The sequence below is a fragment of the Phascolarctos cinereus genome, unplaced genomic scaffold (assembly GCF_003287225.1).
Source record: "Phascolarctos cinereus isolate Bilbo 61053 unplaced genomic scaffold, phaCin_HiC Scaffold_4;HRSCAF=312, whole genome shotgun sequence".
NCBI lineage: Eukaryota > Metazoa > Chordata > Mammalia > Diprotodontia > Phascolarctidae > Phascolarctos > Phascolarctos cinereus.
The window spans coordinates 414,762,558-414,780,832 of record NW_027555847.1 but is presented as its reverse complement, the minus strand read 5'-3'; the positions used below and the strand labels follow the sequence as shown (position 1 = coordinate 414,780,832).

The window sequence follows — 18,275 nt, the reverse complement described above, 5'->3', positions numbered from 1 at the left end:
TGTTTTCTAACTCTCTGTAACGTGGTTCTACAGATATTTTCTTTGTAAATTAAAGAATACTATCTGGCAGGGGACTATTTTGCAATCTCCTACCAGCAGCTTTGCTCCTGTAATTTTGGGTCTCATTACTGTGGAAGCCATGGACTGAATAATTTTATATGCTAGTTTCCTGTGTGCTAAAGAACCTGGGCTTATGCTGTATGAAAATGTTGACTTTGTTCACTTGTATTCCACTTATTTCTATCCGTAATAATTCTCTGCTACTTGTTCTCTCTCTCTCTCCTCTTTTTTTTTTTTTGGAGGGGGGCCCAAAGATGTGATTTCATTGGTGTAACTCATTCCTGGTGAGGAAATTCCCTACATCAACACAGAGTTGCAATTGTTCTGCAACTTGGAGAGTTTTCTGGGCAATAAGTTCAAGGACTTGCCTATCAGTATGTGTAAAACAGATTTAAAGTTTGAACCCAAGTCTTCCTGACGGTCCACTATGCCATGCTGCTTTGCATACTGCTCTCCAATATGCTAACGTATTTAGCCAAGCATGGATTGCGTGCTAATCATAGGATCTTAGATCCAGAACTAGAAGGGACCTCAAGAGGCTCCAGGTACTAGTGGAACTGTAAGTTCTAAAGGATTTTTCAACAATTCTACTTCCCCTTTCTTTAAACAAGCTGCAGAATCTATGTTTTGGTAAATTATTTGATACAAGGGGTGAGAATTCCAGTTCACTGGCCTGTGGTAGGATGGATGTAGCTAAAAGATAACAACTAGCAAACATTTTAAAAGCTACTACCTTCCTGTGGCTTCTTCTTTAATCATGGCGATAAGGGTAAGCCTGCTCTCTAAGTCTATTTGTAAATTCAAGGTTTGGAGCAATTCAAACATCACAAGCACAAGGTATGATGTTCATTTAAAAGATTAAGGAAAGTAGTGAGAATTTAATTAGAAACTTGGCTCCCTGATGCACACCAGGCTAGACGGACCATACCAATTACCAGAAGCAGATCACCAAAAACACGCAATTGATGTTTCTGTTTTTCAAATACTATGCTTTACAAAAGAGCTAACCAACTGATCTACTTCTTGCTTCTGAGGGAGAACTGAGAACAAGGATCGGTTCATTCTCTGTATTTATAGATCCATCTTTTAGAACAGTGCCAGGCATACAGCAGGCATTTAATAAATGTTTGTTGATTGACTGAAAATTAAACAAAACTCTCATCAGAAATCATCTTCCAATGCATATTGGTAAGGCTCCAGATGAGATAATGACATATAATGTTAAGATACTAATTTGTAAAAAAACCAAAGAAAACTGCTGGTAGAAGCAGAGACAGTAGAAAGTAAGTTACCTACCTGTGCTACCTCCTCAAAATCTTCGTGACGTTTCTGCAGTGCTCTGGCCCTGTGGAGAGATTTGCCCACGCCAGTATGCTTACTTAGAAATGCTTCTCCATGGTTCTCAATCCAGTCTAACACCTAGGATGGAAAGCAAAGAAGAGCTCTCATTAATGCTTTAATGCTGGTTAGTGAAGATTAAATTCTGCCATAGAATAAACTGGGATAAGAAAATCCAGATTTGAATGGAAATTCAAGAGTGATGTTGAGATACTGGTATATAACAGGTTTTATTGTCAAATCTTTTATCAGCTTTTCCATTATAGGACTTTAATCAGATCTTACATTAAATGTCACACTAAAAGCAGAAATGTAACCATTTAGATATTACGTGAGTTATAAAGCTGAGAAGGCTCAGTTAACTCTGCACTTTGAAAAATAACTGTTAGCTTTGAAAATGAAAATTCACACTCAACTCATGCATTAACTAGGTAATTTCTGACCCACTGTTAGAAACTTCAGGTTTATTAACTAGATCACAAGAAAACAAAGAAATTCATGCAAAAGATGATTTAGACCCTCTTTTCTATTTGACCAACAATATGTTCCACAGATTGAGGATTTTTAGCTATAATTCCATAACTGAAATACTTAAAAATTTTCTCTCCTTTAAATACCATGGCAGTAAATAAGATTAGTAAAAACAAAGAAGTTAAACTATTTAATGAATAGCCACTCACTTATCACTACAATACAATGAATAGTTTGCTAGCTTTCCACCTAAAAAATCATGGATAATTGACTATACCTAAAAAACAATGTTTTTATTATAATAATTGTATACACCTTACCTGACTCCCTTTTCTTCCAAAGGTGGTGAGGGTAGATTAAGAGCATGTAATTGTCATGTATAATACTAGATTAAAAATTAAGTGTTTTATTTAAATAATTAAATCAAAATTTTTACAAAATTACCAATACTTGAAAAGTACAATATATAATATTTAAGTCTGAATGATGGATGATTCAGAATAATTTTGACCATCTTTTGCATTACAATAAAATTATGAGAATCAACAGAGGTCATGGGAAATTGGATTGGCTATCCTGGTAACATTTGTAACTGTGTTAGCAGATCAAAATATGATTCTTTACCAAAATTTAAAAAATTAGTGACCACAGAGCTAAGACGACATCTTATGGGGTTGATAGAGTTAGTAGCTTAGGGATACATGATCACCTTTATCCTTTGTTAACTGAGAAATAGAGATCCCATGCTCTGCACTGCTGGGGCTAACTGAGTGACAATTAGACCTCTGGAAAGAGGAGGAAGCAGCTGATAGAGGCTATCTCCATCATTCACAGTTAGCTTGAACTTCCCCCATGCAAACCAGAGCTAATATAATTAACTATCAAGCAGCTATGGGACTATTCCTCAGACATTGGGTAACTCTTACACATTTAGTCTTCTCTAAAGTAAATGCCACATATAATAATACATTTGGGATGCTTTAGAATTCTCTGAAATTACTGTCAATGTGTCTTGTTGTACAAGCAGAAACAGAGAAGAGGCCAGGTTCTAAAGCCCCAATCTTTATATTCTGATTTTCTAGGTTGTTCTCTTGAGGACCTTTAACTTTGGGCCAACTTAGGTTTTCTGTGGAGAAAATAAACCTACGTGCCATATGGGTATTCTGTCTTACACCTGAAGCTGGTTACTCAGCCCATTTCTGTTAACAGCAACCATGTTTCCAGGCACTTGGAGGCAGAAAATAATTTTATAAACATTCCCATCTTTTCACCATATCCTGTTGGTTCTTCCTCTATTATGTTTCTTGAATCTATCTTTTACTTCCCATTCTCATTGCCACCACCTTAGGGGACATCCTTACCACTTCAAATCTGGACCACTGCCACAGCCTCCTGACTGGCCTACCTATCCTTTACTGCCAGATTACTGTTTTGAAAACATTGCCCTTATCATGTCACTTCCCAGTTCAAAAACTTTCAATGGATCCTCATTACTGAACAGAGGAAAGTAACTAGATGCAAGCTGGCATTCAAAGCCCTCTCCATCTGACTCCATTCAACCTGATACCACAACATGAAGCCTCTGCTGAAGTCAGGCCAGTCTACTCATTGTCTCTCCCAGACTGATTATCTCTGGATTCATTCATCTAAATGCATTCTACATGCGATGCTCAACCCCTGCCTTTCAGACTCTGCTAATGTATTCTCCTTGCCTGAAATACTTTCTACCTCTTATCTACCTGTCAATATCCTACCCATTTTTCAGGAAGCCCCATCTCTATCTCCTTCCAATCACTATAGCCTGAGCTCATAAAGTACTCATTATTTACACTATTCTTTTTAGTACTTAACTATATATACTGCTGAGGGCCGAGGACTGAACCTTGAAGAACACCTATATCTAGAGGGTAGGAGAAAGAACAGGAATCATCAAAGGACAATGAGAAATAGCAGCTAAGGTTAGGGAAGGAACCAGGATATTACCCTATCACTGAAGCCACAGTTTTAATAAGGTAAGGATGGTTAAAAAAAAATCATTTAAGTGATTTTCTCAGAAAAAATAATTAAGAGAATGTTGCGAATCAAAAGGGCATATCATGCATTCAAAACCAAATGGAATTGTTTTTGGCTTTTTCGATGTTTCTGAATACTTAATAAAGCTATGTGACACTTTGAATAGAGTGCTGGGGCCTGGAATCACAAAGACCTGAGTTCAAATATGGCCTGAGACACTACACTAGCTCTGTGGCCCTGAGCAAGCCACTTAAATCTGTGTGCCTCAGTTTCCTCAATTGTAAAATAGGAATAATAATAGTACCTACCTCCCAGGGTTGTTGTGAGGTTCAAATGAGATAATATTTGTGAAGTCCTTAGCATGGTGCCTGGAAAGTGGTAGTCATTTAATAATTTCTTGTTCCCTTTCTTCTCTACCTTTCACCATTATTTCTCATCATTAAAATGACCTTGAATTATTATACAGTCTTCAGTAGAAAAGGACTAACTCTAGCAGCTGAAAAGACTGCTACACAAACTACTTGACAGGCTATAAGCATATCACAATATAGAATGTGTTAGGCTGTCAAGAAAGGCTCTTGTCTCTGTTCCTAGGGAACATTTTGATTCTGAGGAAAGTGGTAAAATTCCACTGGGGTGAGTCTGGTTGGGGGATTATTGATTACACTTGCTCTAAGGCTCCCTCACAAGACGACATTCTTTCCATAGAAGCAGCATGGCATGATGCCAGCCTTGGGAGTCAGAAGACCTAGGTTCAAGTGTCTCATTTGCTATTTACTGTGTGACCACAAGTAAATTACTTAATTTCTCTAAACTTCAGTTTTCTACAAAATGAAGATCATAATACTGGTACTACATATCCTACAGGATTTGTTGCGAGGCTCAAATGAAATAATGTATGGCAGGTTTTAAAAACTATAAAGCATTGTATTAGTATTCCAGATGTCACCCTACTAGCTAGTTCGGCCCTGTAGCTTTTAGTAACTTCTTTCTCTGAACCCTCTAAGTGAATTTAATCTATCAGGCTAGCCCAGAACCAATTTAATCTGATTGGAGAACTCTGGACTGAAGGCAAATACAGGTCCCTTCTAAAGCTACTCAGGCCTAGTCTCCTGGTCTGGTCCCACACCTTCAAATCTGACCTAGTAGTGGATTGGCCAACACACAGTTTTTATATGGCCTCCCAGATGACACCACCACCAGGCTGCTGTGAAGATTTCCAGGTTAAGCCTGGAGTGATACCGAAAGGTGACTGACGGATTGTTTTATGATCAAATTCAATGAGTCTGCTGTCTTTTCTATTTAAAATTCTATTATTCATGAGAGTTGAATTTGCACTTATGTCACATCTTTTCCTCATCTGAGTAAGCATCCTGAAGAGAGGAACTATATACTTGACTTCCTAGGTTCACAGAAATAAATACCTCCCTTTTAGATGAACGTGGGTCCTGCCATCAAAGCTGACTGTTGAGTTCATTTAGGGCTAAGCACTTTTTTCTAAAAGTTTTAAGGAAACAGATGCCCTCAGCTGGTGCTGCTGTATTAGTCACCTGATTTGAAGGCACATATAACAAGCAGTTAAATTGTTTATGTGACCAAAAATCCTTTGAGGACACATTATGAAACGTGGGCACCACTCACTCAGAAAAAAATGTCTCAATGACAACTTCAAGATCTCTTAACCTCCAAGTCTGGATACATTTAACGGAATGTGCCTCTGGGCATAAAGCCAATACCAGGCAGAAGAAAGCTATCAAATATTTTAAGCCTGAAAGGAATGTAAAGAGATGCATAAATAATAGCTCTGCTACATTCAACTTTTAAAATTTGACAGAAAGGCCACAAAGTCTATTTCGTTCTTCTTAGTTACAACATATTGTGTCTACTCTGCATTTTTTATATATCCGGTGCTTTTCTAATACAGAAAAAAAGGAGTAAGTCATTAGCAAAATGGGCAGTTAAGTGACTCAGTGGATAGTGTAGGGCTTGGAATCAGGAAGATGAGTTCAGATCCAGTCACAGACAACAGCTATGTGACACTGGGCAAGTCACTTGACCTCTGTTTTGCCTCAGTTTTCTCATCTGTAAAATAGGGATGATAATAATGGCATCTACGTCTAAGGGATGTTGAAAGGATCAAAAGAGATAATACTTGCAAAGCCCAGTGACTAGCACATTGTAGGTGCTATACAAATATTAACTATTATTACTATTATTATTGTTATTATTATCACAAACAAAACACAGGTAGATGATGAATCCCAGAATAGATTTTACATAAGACCACAATTTTGAAAATGAAAAAGAATAGGAAAATAACAAGTCAAAGAATATCAGAAGATGAATTTTTTATGACAGAATTTTTTTTTAATTTAAAGTTTCAGTGATGCAGAATTTTAAAAAGTCAGTTATCAATAGTTTTTCAACTCCCAGTCCATCACCTGATGTCTTCTTCATCCCTGGCCCCTCACAAAAAGAAATCGTAAATGTAAGTAAATTTCCCACAATGGCAAGGGAAATTCAATCAAGCAGCCAACAATTAGATTTCCAACAAAGACAAAGGAAATTCAATCCATCAACAAAGGCCTACTATGTGCCAAGCTACAAATACTTTTTAAAAAAGAACACTGAAGTGCCATACAGTGATCTACAATAATCAAAGACAGTCATGCAATCAAAGATGATATTCAAAACCAAGATTTCCCTGGGGATGCTCTGTGTTTGGCAGTTTGTAATACACTTCCCAGCTTTCCAAAGAATTCCTCATCAACAGTTGTAACTTAAATCTGTCCAAATAACATTTTAAAGAAATGCTTGTTAAATTTTTCAAGCCAAAACATTTGCAGAACAAGGGGTTTCATTCATCAAAGCCCAGGGCTCGGCTGGCTAACCACAGGCATTTCCCAATCTAACTCTTTCCCCCAAGCCAACCAAACTGGAGCCAGAAGCACTGCTGCCTATCTGGATGCCTGGTGACCCTCCCTAACAAAAGGACTCACATCCCAGCTGCTGCTCTCCTCCCAGGCTCAGAGAAGCCTGATCGCTTTTGCCAGGGGCAGAAGAACATGAGAGTGGAAAACAGCCCACTCTCTTTCAGGGGTAGTAGACCAGTGCTGACTCCCTTTCCTGTTCAGATTAAGCAGGAAGGAGCAGGATGTGATGTGATCCAGGTTCCTCTGTGTTTCAATGCCCTCTAATGGCCAAAATGGCACCTTCAAATTTAAGGGCTGCTCCATAATGCCTGACTCCCGAGGAGACCTGTTACAGCTCAGAGATTGTAGGTGCATAGAATCAAATCACAGAATCCTAAATTTAAGGCTAGAAGAGACATTTGATATCTTATAGTCCAACTCATTCATTTTACAAAGGAGGAAAGTGAAGCTTGAGGAAGTTAAATGCTTTTCCCGAGGGGACAGGGTTAATAAGAGGGGACTTTGGAATCTGAATACAGGCCCTCTGACTCCAAACTCAACAGCCTTTCCACTGTTCAGCCAGCTGGAAGGCCAGTGGTTTTGCTTGAGAAATATTAAAAGTTTACAACATCTCACCAACAATGTTAAGAAATGAATTTTCCTTTAAAAACTTTTACTTTAACTGTTTTGGATGGAAATCTTTTTCAAATCAGTAGCATAATTTAATCTTTTCTTGATGACAGCAGCATCACTCTAAAGATTAATTGTTTCTACAACAAATAGCCTCAAATAGCTTATAATATTAAAAGATTTTTGTCTACTTAAGGTTTTTCCTCCCAGCTATTCCCTTAATGTCCAGAAAATGTTATTTCTTGTTATCTGTGTTACCTACTTTCTTTGCCTCCTCATATTATGATTCCAAACTCCATCCCCCCCATGTATATTTCCTATTTTTTTTTCTGCTCATACTCTACAATGGGCTGGGGAAACCAAGCAGGTTAGGATTGTGTCAAAAAGAAAAAAAAAAGGTTCCAAATAAAGGCCTGAAAGGATCTGTTCATGAAGTCTAAGAAATCTATATTCTATTTCACAGGTTTTATTTGCTTATTAATTCAATTACTTATCAAATTATCAATAGCAATAATATCAACAAATATTTGTTGAGCAACTACTATGTACAAAAGATATAAAAAAGGAAGATATGATACCTCAAGAAGTAGGTATCTGGCATCAAATAAAATGTATACCATGTGTGTTCTTTATTAACTACTCCCCAAATGATCTTATTTGATAAAACTGATGAAAAAAACTTCCAAAATTATTATGCCATCTCTTCGATTGTTACTTATAAAGACTTGGGACTAAAAACAATTACTTCACTCATGGGCAGTTAGTGGCATTTAACAGAAAACAAATATAACAACTTCTGTGGAATAATTAACAAAAAATAATTTACCTCAAGGTGGAGAATTTGCAGGAGGATGAATAAGGATGATGATGATAATGATAACATAATAATAAGGATAGCTAGCATTTATATAATACAGTAAGGCTTACAAAGTCCTTTACCTGTTAATTCATTTGATCCTAGCAACAACCCCGAGAGGTAGGCACTATTATTATGCTTACTTTACAGCAGATGGAGACACAGAGAGGTTAAGAGAATTCCCTGGGGTCACAGAGCTAATAGTGTCTGAAACAAGATTCAAACTCAGGACCGCCAAATCTCAAGTTCATGTTCTATGCACTATTCTAATTAGCTGCCTAGGTGATGAAGGTGTAGATGGTTTTTGATGCATTATAGTGGAGGCAGTACTCACACCAGTGAAATCAGAGCTACATTCAAGTGTGGAAGAAACAAGCCAAATATAAAGTACTTTAACTGATGCATTGGAATTTTAAATGGATAGTGCAACGTATGAATAAAAATATCAGATTACTAAAGATAGGGGCCTTCTAATTCACATTTAATAGTAGACAGGATAAAATGAATTTTCAATGAATAGACACCTATGATTTAAAAAACACTAAAAAAACCATTAAATGAAAAGAAAAAAAGAAACACTTACATGTTTTAAATATTTTTGACACTGAACGTGATTTGTTTCTTTTTATACAACATCATATCTTTTTTTCCTGTTGCAAAATATTGACTTCCTCTGTGCTCCACCCTGAATTCTCTATAAAGCTAAAATTAACATATTTTCATTTGTTTTAGTTACTTCCTTGTTCAAGCCCTGTTGGTTTTGATAATTTAAATCATCAGTGATGTACATTGCTGCATTATTTTAACTTTAAAATATTTTATTTTCTATAAAATCTTTTTGGAAAATCTTGTTAAATTCTTTAGGAGAAACATTTAGAATCCAGGATTTTTAAAATTTATTAAGTCAAAGCTACCTTAGATTATGTAAAATGAGATCAAGCAATTTGACAGTATCACTTTCACTTTACTAAATATAAGTTGGTGAACACTTTATTCTGAAAATGTCATTTCCCAGTGGCTGGCTCTGGGTAACAATCAGTGTGTCATTATGAACTCGGAAAAAAATGAAAATCACAAAATGAACTTAATTTTTTTCACAGTTGATACACAAAAAATTTATTCGACAGCGTCCCAAAACTCTGAATTCTAAGCTTAAAACTGTACTAAAATTTTTGGGATACCCTGTAATACAGCTAGCATGTATATATATATATACACACACACACACACACACACACATACACACACACATATATATATATATATATATATATATATATATATACACACACACACATATATATATGTAATACAGCTAGCATATATATATATATGTTATACAGCTAGCATATATATGTGTCTGTGTGTATATATAAATACACACACACACACACACACACACACACTCACTATTCCTGACTGAGGTGGCCTGAGCATTTCTTTTCTGATATACAAGGGAGTACTTAATTTCAAACAGAAGTGGCCCATTTAGCCATGCTCTTCCATCCTTAGTAGAAGCCAAGCTAAGCAAAACCACATCATCCATCTCCTCGTGGTCACTAATAAATTGGACACAGAAGGAAAAAAAAATTAGCTGACTGGAATAGAGGACTGGGGCCCTAGATTACTGATGAAGCTTCTTTCCCACAAAGAGTAAATTGGAAATAAGTTGAGATCATGATCACAGGTGATGATCTGAAGGGAGTAGTAAAAGTCAGTAAATACCAGTCTGAAACTTCATCACTGATCTTCTGAGTACTGACAACCTAAGGCATTTTATATTAAAGGCTTCAGGGAGATAGACACACAGGACAGTGGCTATCAAAGTCGGAAGCAAAACTGCCAAGTAAAGATAGCTCACCTCCGTTTCCTTGCAATTCTTTCTCACATCACGGCCTATCTTCTGACCTACTGTGCCCTCTTGTTGGCCCCTGATTGTCCAAAACCAAGACTCCACGATTCAAAATATCCTCTGGCGACACCTCATATACCATCCCACTCCAATTTCTCCCCACTCTCAGTGAAGCAGTTCTTGGTCAGATGTTTAACAATTATCTGAAGGTGGTCCAGCAGTTTATTAAAGCAGTTCACACCAAAGGATTAATGATTAATTAACTAATTATTAACTGATTGGCTCAACCTTCCCAGGGCTTATTTGCATGTTAAAAGAAAAGCTTGTTAAGCAAAATGAATTTGAAATGAGTGGGATGTATGTGTGTAAATTTGAGAACCCCCCTACCTTCCCACACCCTCTCTAAGCACAAATGGCAGGAGAACAAGGGTTGAGAAATCTGGCACAGCACTCTGGAAACACTGCCCAGCCCTGGGTTGTGCAGGGGATCTTAACCTAGAGTTTGTGAACTTAAAAAAGTTTTGACAACTATTTCAATATAATTTGGTTTCCCTTGTAATTCTATGCATTTTATTTTGCATATTCAAAAATATTATCCTGGGGTCTATAGTCTTCACTAAACTGCCAAAGGGGCCCATAACACAAAAAAGGTTAAGAAGCTTTGCTTTAGAGGATGTCCAAAGAGATGATAAAGGATTTCAGGAAGATAGCTTGGTGGGAATGGTGATTGCTACAATATTACTGAGCCCTCCCCACAGATGTATTCATCTAGAATACAGCTGCTAGACAAGACAGGTACTGTACAGAGCCAGCCCAGTTAATGAAAGCTGGAACTCTGGCCTGTCTCCAGCACTGGATCAGGGCAGTCAACAAACTCTAAAATTCATTAGCGTAGGCCTCATTATGGTATGGAGGTGAGCCTGGGTTCTAAAAGGCTATGCTAACTGAACACAAGCTCTGGAAGGTTCTAACTTGCTGGAAAGGCCATGGTCCCAGCAACACTCACTGTTTTCTGAGTGCCAACCTCAGTAAATACGGAACAGGATCAATTCTCTGTCTTTGGCTCCCTGTGTAATAAAGAAAAATATAAAATGGCTTTTGATCTTCTGTGGCCTCTTCCACTTCCAGAAGTCACATCGTCACAGAGATGTAAAAGGGGGCAGAGGGTGTTAACAATCACACAGATTCTAGACTGTCTTAGAAATTTTAGATAGGTGCTTATACTCTAAATGTGAGATTCTTATCCAGGGACCATTGTGCACATGTAATAGCGGAGGAATTGAATTATATAAAGCTTGAGATTCTATAAATAAAATAGGAAAAGAAAATGAAGTGGTAGAGAAATGGAAGAAGAGGTCACAGGTTTTCCTGGGAGGGTCAAATGAATGAGTTGGCAGAAATGGTTTTATAATGTGTCTGAAGGTAAAAAGAAACATTATTTTATGAGATATTTGGCTATTTCATATTATAATGCTCATGATAAGCATTTACAAAAATAGCACCATGAAAATAACTGTAGATTATGAGTCAACATCAGTTGCAGAAGATGAACTGGCAAGGAAAGTCTATAAAGATCTAAATAAGACCCTCTAAATTAATAAGTATACAGTATACTTTAATTTTCATTGACTTGAATGCAAAGATCAGCATAGAGAAGTATAAAAAAAATTATTCACCACGTCCTCAGAAAATTTATTCCAATGAAGAGACCAAAAGTGCATAGAAGTCAATTTAGCCAGAAAACACAATATCCTTGACAAAAAGAGATACGGTAGCCAAGGCAATAATGATTAAAAACGTAAATTCATGGAGTAAAATGTCATGGAGAAGTATTATGGAAGATTATAGGCAGTACAAGCTCACAAAATAGCAAAAAGAAGTAGAATAAAAAATAAATGCATAGAAAGTTTAGTTAGAGACACAAAAGCATCCCATGGGCATTCAAAGTAAAACTGGAAGGAAGTCAACAGACAAAAAGAATGTATGAAAAATGGAAATAATCAGTAAAAATTTCTATAAAAATAATTATCCATCAACTGCAATGAAGATAACCACATCTGGCCTTTGATATACCATTTTCTGATACGCTACATTATGAAGTAGAAACGGCAAAGAAAAAAAGAATAGCTAAACTAGAAAAAGTAGATACAGAGAAGATTTGTGTAGAAGGTGACATAATTTTAATTCTCAAGATTTTTGAAAGACCAAAGAATACCAAAGGCTTAGGGGAAAAATCTTGGAACTTCTTGCTATCAAAAAAAGTCACTGGAGAAAAATAACAATAATTATTGACTTGTATCCAATTTCAACAAATTTTTTTGAGAGTAATGAACAAGAGTATGCTTGATGAAGGTTTGAAATAAGAACAAGTATGTTTTTGCAGACAAGAATCTATAGCAGACTATCTGCAGTTTACATAACTGACTGAAAGGTGTAGAAGAATACAAGATCCCTTGATAAACTGTTGATTTTTTTTAAGCACTTGTTTCTGTAGAGCACACTATTTATTGCCTTAAAGATTCTCTTCTAGTAAGGTATCTTCCATGCACATGTGAAAATGATACAAGATTCCTTGAAAGATACCAATAGAGATAATTGTATTTAAAGAATCTTGGCTCATTAATATTTAGGCATAAAGGAAGCAGACTATGCTAGATAGATATGTTTGCCACTGCCCTGGAAAACATCCAGCTCAGACACCAAACTGAAGGAGAGTTCCCTTTACAGATGATGAGATCTTCCATATTTTGCTGTGTGTGGATGGCATGGCACTAATTGCCTCAATCCCTGAAACACTGAAGAACCAAGTAAGTTCATAATGACTTAAGAGAGTTAAGTCTATTGTCCATGACAAAGCAGGGAGATGTCGGAAGAGGAAAAAATAAGCATTTATTAAGTGCCTACGATGTGGAAGGCACTGTGTTAAGTGCTTTACAAATATTATTATCTAATATTATATATATATATTATTATCTAATATTATATAACACATAGCAAAAAGAAGTAATAATCAATGGACAGCCTACGCATTTCATGGTATCCACATAATGATAAGAGATTTAGAAGAAGTTCCTCAGTACATTGGTCAGACCCAACATGGACCACTTGTGGAAGAACATGGACGAGTCACAGAATGAAAAGATATGGTTGGAATGTGATCAGTAGCAATTGGAAGGAATATTCTTACTCATAAAAGGACACATCAATTTAACTTATTATTTCAACAATGACCTATTAAGCACCTACCATGTACAAAGCATTATAAAAATAATTATAGTCTCTGACTTTTAAGAGTCTTGCATTATTATTGGTATTATTATTATTATTTTTTAATAACCTGGGATTTCATTATAGGTTATCAGATACTTCCGATGAAGAAATTTCCTTTACCTAGGCAGCTCAACACCTATTGTGCAATTTATAGTTTTAAGAGTTCATTGAGCAATTAAGTGACTTGCCCAATATCTGTCTGAAGTAATCGTAAACTCATGTCTTCTTGACTAAAAGCCATCTATATCTCTATGCCATGACTGAAGGCAGGATAAAACATGTATAAAAAGTAGTAGTAAGACACAAGATACAAGGATCCCAAGTATTTTAAACTAACATAAAACCCTTCTCAACTGAGGCTCTCCTATCACTCAGATAAAAGAAGGTTCAAAACACATCTGATCTGGGCCTTAAAACAGAGAAGAATATCGACAAGCAAAGATATGGAAGAAGTACAATCCAAATGAGATAAGGTGGGAGAGTACATGACAAATAAGGGATATACCTGATAATTCAGTTTCACTAGAAGGAGAATATTGTATGAAAGGGAATATTGTAAAATTAAGATGGAAAGGTCATTGAAGGCAGACTGCAGAGGGCCTTAAAGGCCTGGAAATGACATTTTATCCTATAATAATAACTCACATTTATATAGTATTTAAGATTTAGAAGATGTCACACAATGATGTGAAACAGGTAATCTAGACAATATTATTCCCATTTAACAGATGAAGATATGTGACTCTGAGAAGTTGTCAATTTCTAGAGTTCATATAGGAAGTAGCAGAATCAGGCTTTAAACCTGTCTTTTAACTCCACATACTATGTCCTTTCCATTATATCAACATTGTCTGATAAAAGTGGTTTCCAAAATGACACCCCACTCCTCTGGTGGTTGTGAAATGACCCCAAGGGGTTACATGATTAATCAATTGTAGGATAGGATGATGCTTGTTGAGAAAATTCCTCCCCCTTCTCAAGTGTATCCACACCCTGTCCCCCAGATCATTTCGTGGTTTCCCCTCTGAATTCTGGGCCAGTGGCTGGTGACTGAGTCCCTTCATCTTTTTTTTTTCCCCCTTCTTCAGTGGGACAGATTCAGTCACACAGGATGAGCTGGCAATTAAGAGGCCACCAATGAGCTTAGAGAGATCATTTGCAGTAGAGTAGTGTGGACAAAAAAGAAATTGCAAGGATGAGGTATAAGGGATCCTGTACCCCTTGGTGCCATCCCCAACCATCTTTTAAAGCATAGTGTCCCTAACTACACCAACCTCCTCTCTTATATTCCATCTAACCCTAGCTACAGGTTCTAGTTCTAATATCTACAAACAAATGCTCAAATTTCTTCCAGCTTACAAAAAATAAAAACACAAAACTCTTTATTAAAACTTACCACCACCTTCAAACGACTGCCCTGCATTCCTCCTCCCTTTCTTAGTCAAACTCCTAGTAGAAGCTACCAACTCTATATCCACTCCCTCTCCTTTCACTCACTTCTCAACCGTTTGTAATCTATTTTCTGACCTCATTACTCAACTGAAACTCCTCTCTCCAAAGTTAACAATCTCATGACTGCCAAATCTGTTATCCTTTTTTCAATCTCCATCCCTCCTAACCTCTCAGAGGCCTTTGACACTGTAAACAGGCCTCTCCTCCTGGATACTCCCTCATGACATTGCTCCCTCCAGGTTGTCCTCCCTAACTGATTGTTACTTATCAGATTTCTTTACTAGACCTTCCTCTATACAATAACCTTTGATTGCGGGTGTTCCCAAGGCTCTTTCTTGAGAACCTCTTCTTCTCTCTCTACACTCTCATTGGGTGACTTCATCAGATTCCATTGGGTAAATTTTCATCCCAATGCAGATAATTCCCAGATCTCTATGTATTTTCAGCCCTACTTTCTCTTCTGAGCTCCATTCCCACATGGCTAACTTCTTAATCAATATTTCAAACTGGATGTCTGAAGGGCATCTCAATCTCAAGATGTCTAAAAACTAAACTAATGTTCTTTCCCCAAAACTTACTCCTATTCTGAACTTCTCTATTTCTGCTGACAGAACCATCATATTTCCAGTCATCATAGTTCAAAGTCTCAATGTCATCCTTGAGTCGTGACTTTCACTCATTCAACATATCTAATCAACTGCCTCTTCAACTCCTTGCTTTTCTGTCCCTTTTTTCTCTCCATACACATGGCTACTACCCTAGTTCAGGCCCTTATCATCTCTTAGCTGGCCTCCTGAAAGAGCCTTCCCACTGACGTCCTCGCCTCAGATCTCTCCCTTCTTTTGTCTATCCTTCACTCACTTGTCTAAGTGACTTTGCTGAAGCATAAGTCTCACCTTTCTACTCAATAAACTCTAGCTGTTTTAGAATTAAATTACCTCTAGAATCAAATACAAACTTTTCTATTTGGCTTTTAAAGCTCTTTGCAACCTAACTCCAACCTACCTTTTGAAGCTTATCAAAAATCACTTCCTTCATGTACTCTATGGTCAAACCAAACTGGCCATCTAACTGCTCCTTCCACATGACACGCCATCTCTGCCTCCATGCTTTTGTAGGGCTGTCCCTGATACCTGAAATATACTTTGTCCTCACCTCTGTTATATATAAAAAGTCCAAGAGATAATTTCTGGGTAGTTAATCGTTTTATTAATTATAAGAGTTGAGTGAGTTCCATGAGGGTTCTTTGGCATTGGAAAGTGCCACTGACCCCATTTATTAATTATCTGCTGGCATAATTAATAAAACAAGTGGGTATTCCTGAGAATAGAAATCAACTCTGATTGGTTAACAATTAATGAAATAATGAATACTATAATGAGGTAAGCTTGTTCTAATGAGACAATGGGAGATGTGACTCTGAGCACTTGGACTCATATCACCCCATCTAGGGTATAGAGAAAAGGGGGAATCCACCTCTACCCAGACCTGTCTGACTAAAACATAATAGGCCTGGACCAGAATCTACCAATTCACCTAAATTAAAATTTCTTTACCTTCTGATTGGATCTAAACTTTCCCAGTTGGGTGTGTCTCATCCAATATTTAATTCACCTCATTATGAGCCCTGCATTTCAAAGGCTATCTGAATGGCCTACAGAGGTTGATTTCTAAATGAGGAAAAGTGAGGGGGGAAAAAACCTTAGTCCTAACACAAAAACTGTCTATTGATATAGGAGAAAAATAATTATTTCTCTCACCTCCAACCTCTCAGAATCCGTAGCTTTCTTAAAAATCAGTTAATCTCTCCTTCTTCATTGAAATTTTACTAAGCCTTTTAGCTGACAGTACTTTCCCATCACAAATTGGTGTGTATCTCTCTCTCTCTCTCTGACACACACACATAGACACACTACTATTTACATATATACTGTTAGCATGGACTCCAAGACCTTTGAAGACAGAAACTACAGAAATTATTTTGTTTTTGTCTTTGGGTCCCCAGTGCCCAAGACATAGCTATGAATTCATGGATACCTCTTGGTAGACTAAGTGATTAAATAGGGAAAGAGAAGGAAGAAAGTGTAGATTACTCTTTCGGAAAGATTTGCAGTGTGGCACATAATGGCTATGCAATCCTTTTGAAATCATTTAGCTTTCTCAGTGCTCCTGAAAATTCTATAAGATTGTAAGTTGAGAGAAGGATGCTGACTTTAATTGGCAGAAAGGGTTTCCCCATTCAGGAGTTCCTTATGCTAATGTAATCATCATCCCAATCCATCAATGAAGGGGAGGAAAGGTATAGGATGATAGCTGGAGAGGGTAGGATTATTAAGGGAAAGTGTTTTTCTTTGTTTTTTTAAGGTTAAAGGAGTACTTCAAATGTTTAAAGGCAGAGTGGAAAGAGCTAAGAAAAAGAAAGGTGATGAAGACAGGAAAGAAAGGCGATTATCAGCAGACCAAAGTCTGTAAAGAGATGGGAAAGGATGAGATCAAAGGCAAATGGAGCAAATACACTTTCTAGGATGGAGTGAAAATATTAATTTTGTTGAATTATGAAATGACAGCATCCTTCTAATATTTCATCTGCAAACTGTCATTCTATTTCAATAATCATTCCAAAAATAAGTTCTGCATCTTAAAAGACTTAAAATCATATGACTCACTGCAAGATACTAGAAAGTTTGCTATCAAGAAAATGCAATGGAAATGAATCATTTCATAATCACATTCTTATGAGTAATAGAGATGATAATATTTTCTACCTTTTTTCACCTTTTTTTTGTACATCTTTTACAAACCACACAAGTATGTTATTAGTCGGCTATCCTTTAGCTTTTATTATCTGTCTTTACTATTACATCCTGTATTGAAAGAGTTTCCCTGAACAATTAAAAAAGACACATATGGTAAGCAGGCACCTAAATGGCACAGCGGATAGAGTGCTGGGCCTGGAGTCAAGAAGACTCATCTTCCTGAGTTCAAATCTGGCCTTACACACTTACTAGTGGTGTGACCCTGGGCAAGTCACTAAACCCTGGAAATGGCAAACCCCTCCAGAATCTTTGCCAAGAAAACCCCAAATGGAGTCATGAAGAGTCAGACTCAATTGAAACAAATGAACAACAACAACGATATATAGTAGGCACTGTGCCAATCACCGGGGACATAATTCAGCAATATAGTCCCTGCTCTCAAAGAGCTGACATTCTAATGGAGAAAGACAACACATACAGGGGTGGGGAAAAAAAAGAGAGACAGCCAGGAAGTGGCAGGGTGGTCTCATTCTGGGAAATAAAGTAAAAGTTCCCCTATCAAAGCCTCGAGCCCCAGGGGTGGCAATCCAAATTCCAGCAGAAGGAAGAAAGCCAGAGTGGTGGCAACCACTGTGTGAACGAACCAATGTTTCAAAATTTCCACT

The 18,275-nt window shown here is 37.0% G+C and overlaps 1 protein-coding gene across 5 annotated transcripts in view; it reads right to left on the bottom strand.

Moving 5' to 3' along the window:
- Positions 1-18,275, bottom strand: part of TRIO (trio Rho guanine nucleotide exchange factor) — a 501,384-nt gene that overhangs the window by 222,579 nt on the left and 260,530 nt on the right. For all 5 annotated transcript variants that reach the window (XM_021008648.2, XM_021008649.2, XM_021008653.2 and 2 more), the window contains one exon: positions 1,357-1,479. In XM_021008648.2, the coding sequence (XP_020864307.1) occupies positions 1,357-1,479 (123 nt within the window). The remainder of the gene's footprint in view (positions 1-1,356; positions 1,480-18,275) is intronic.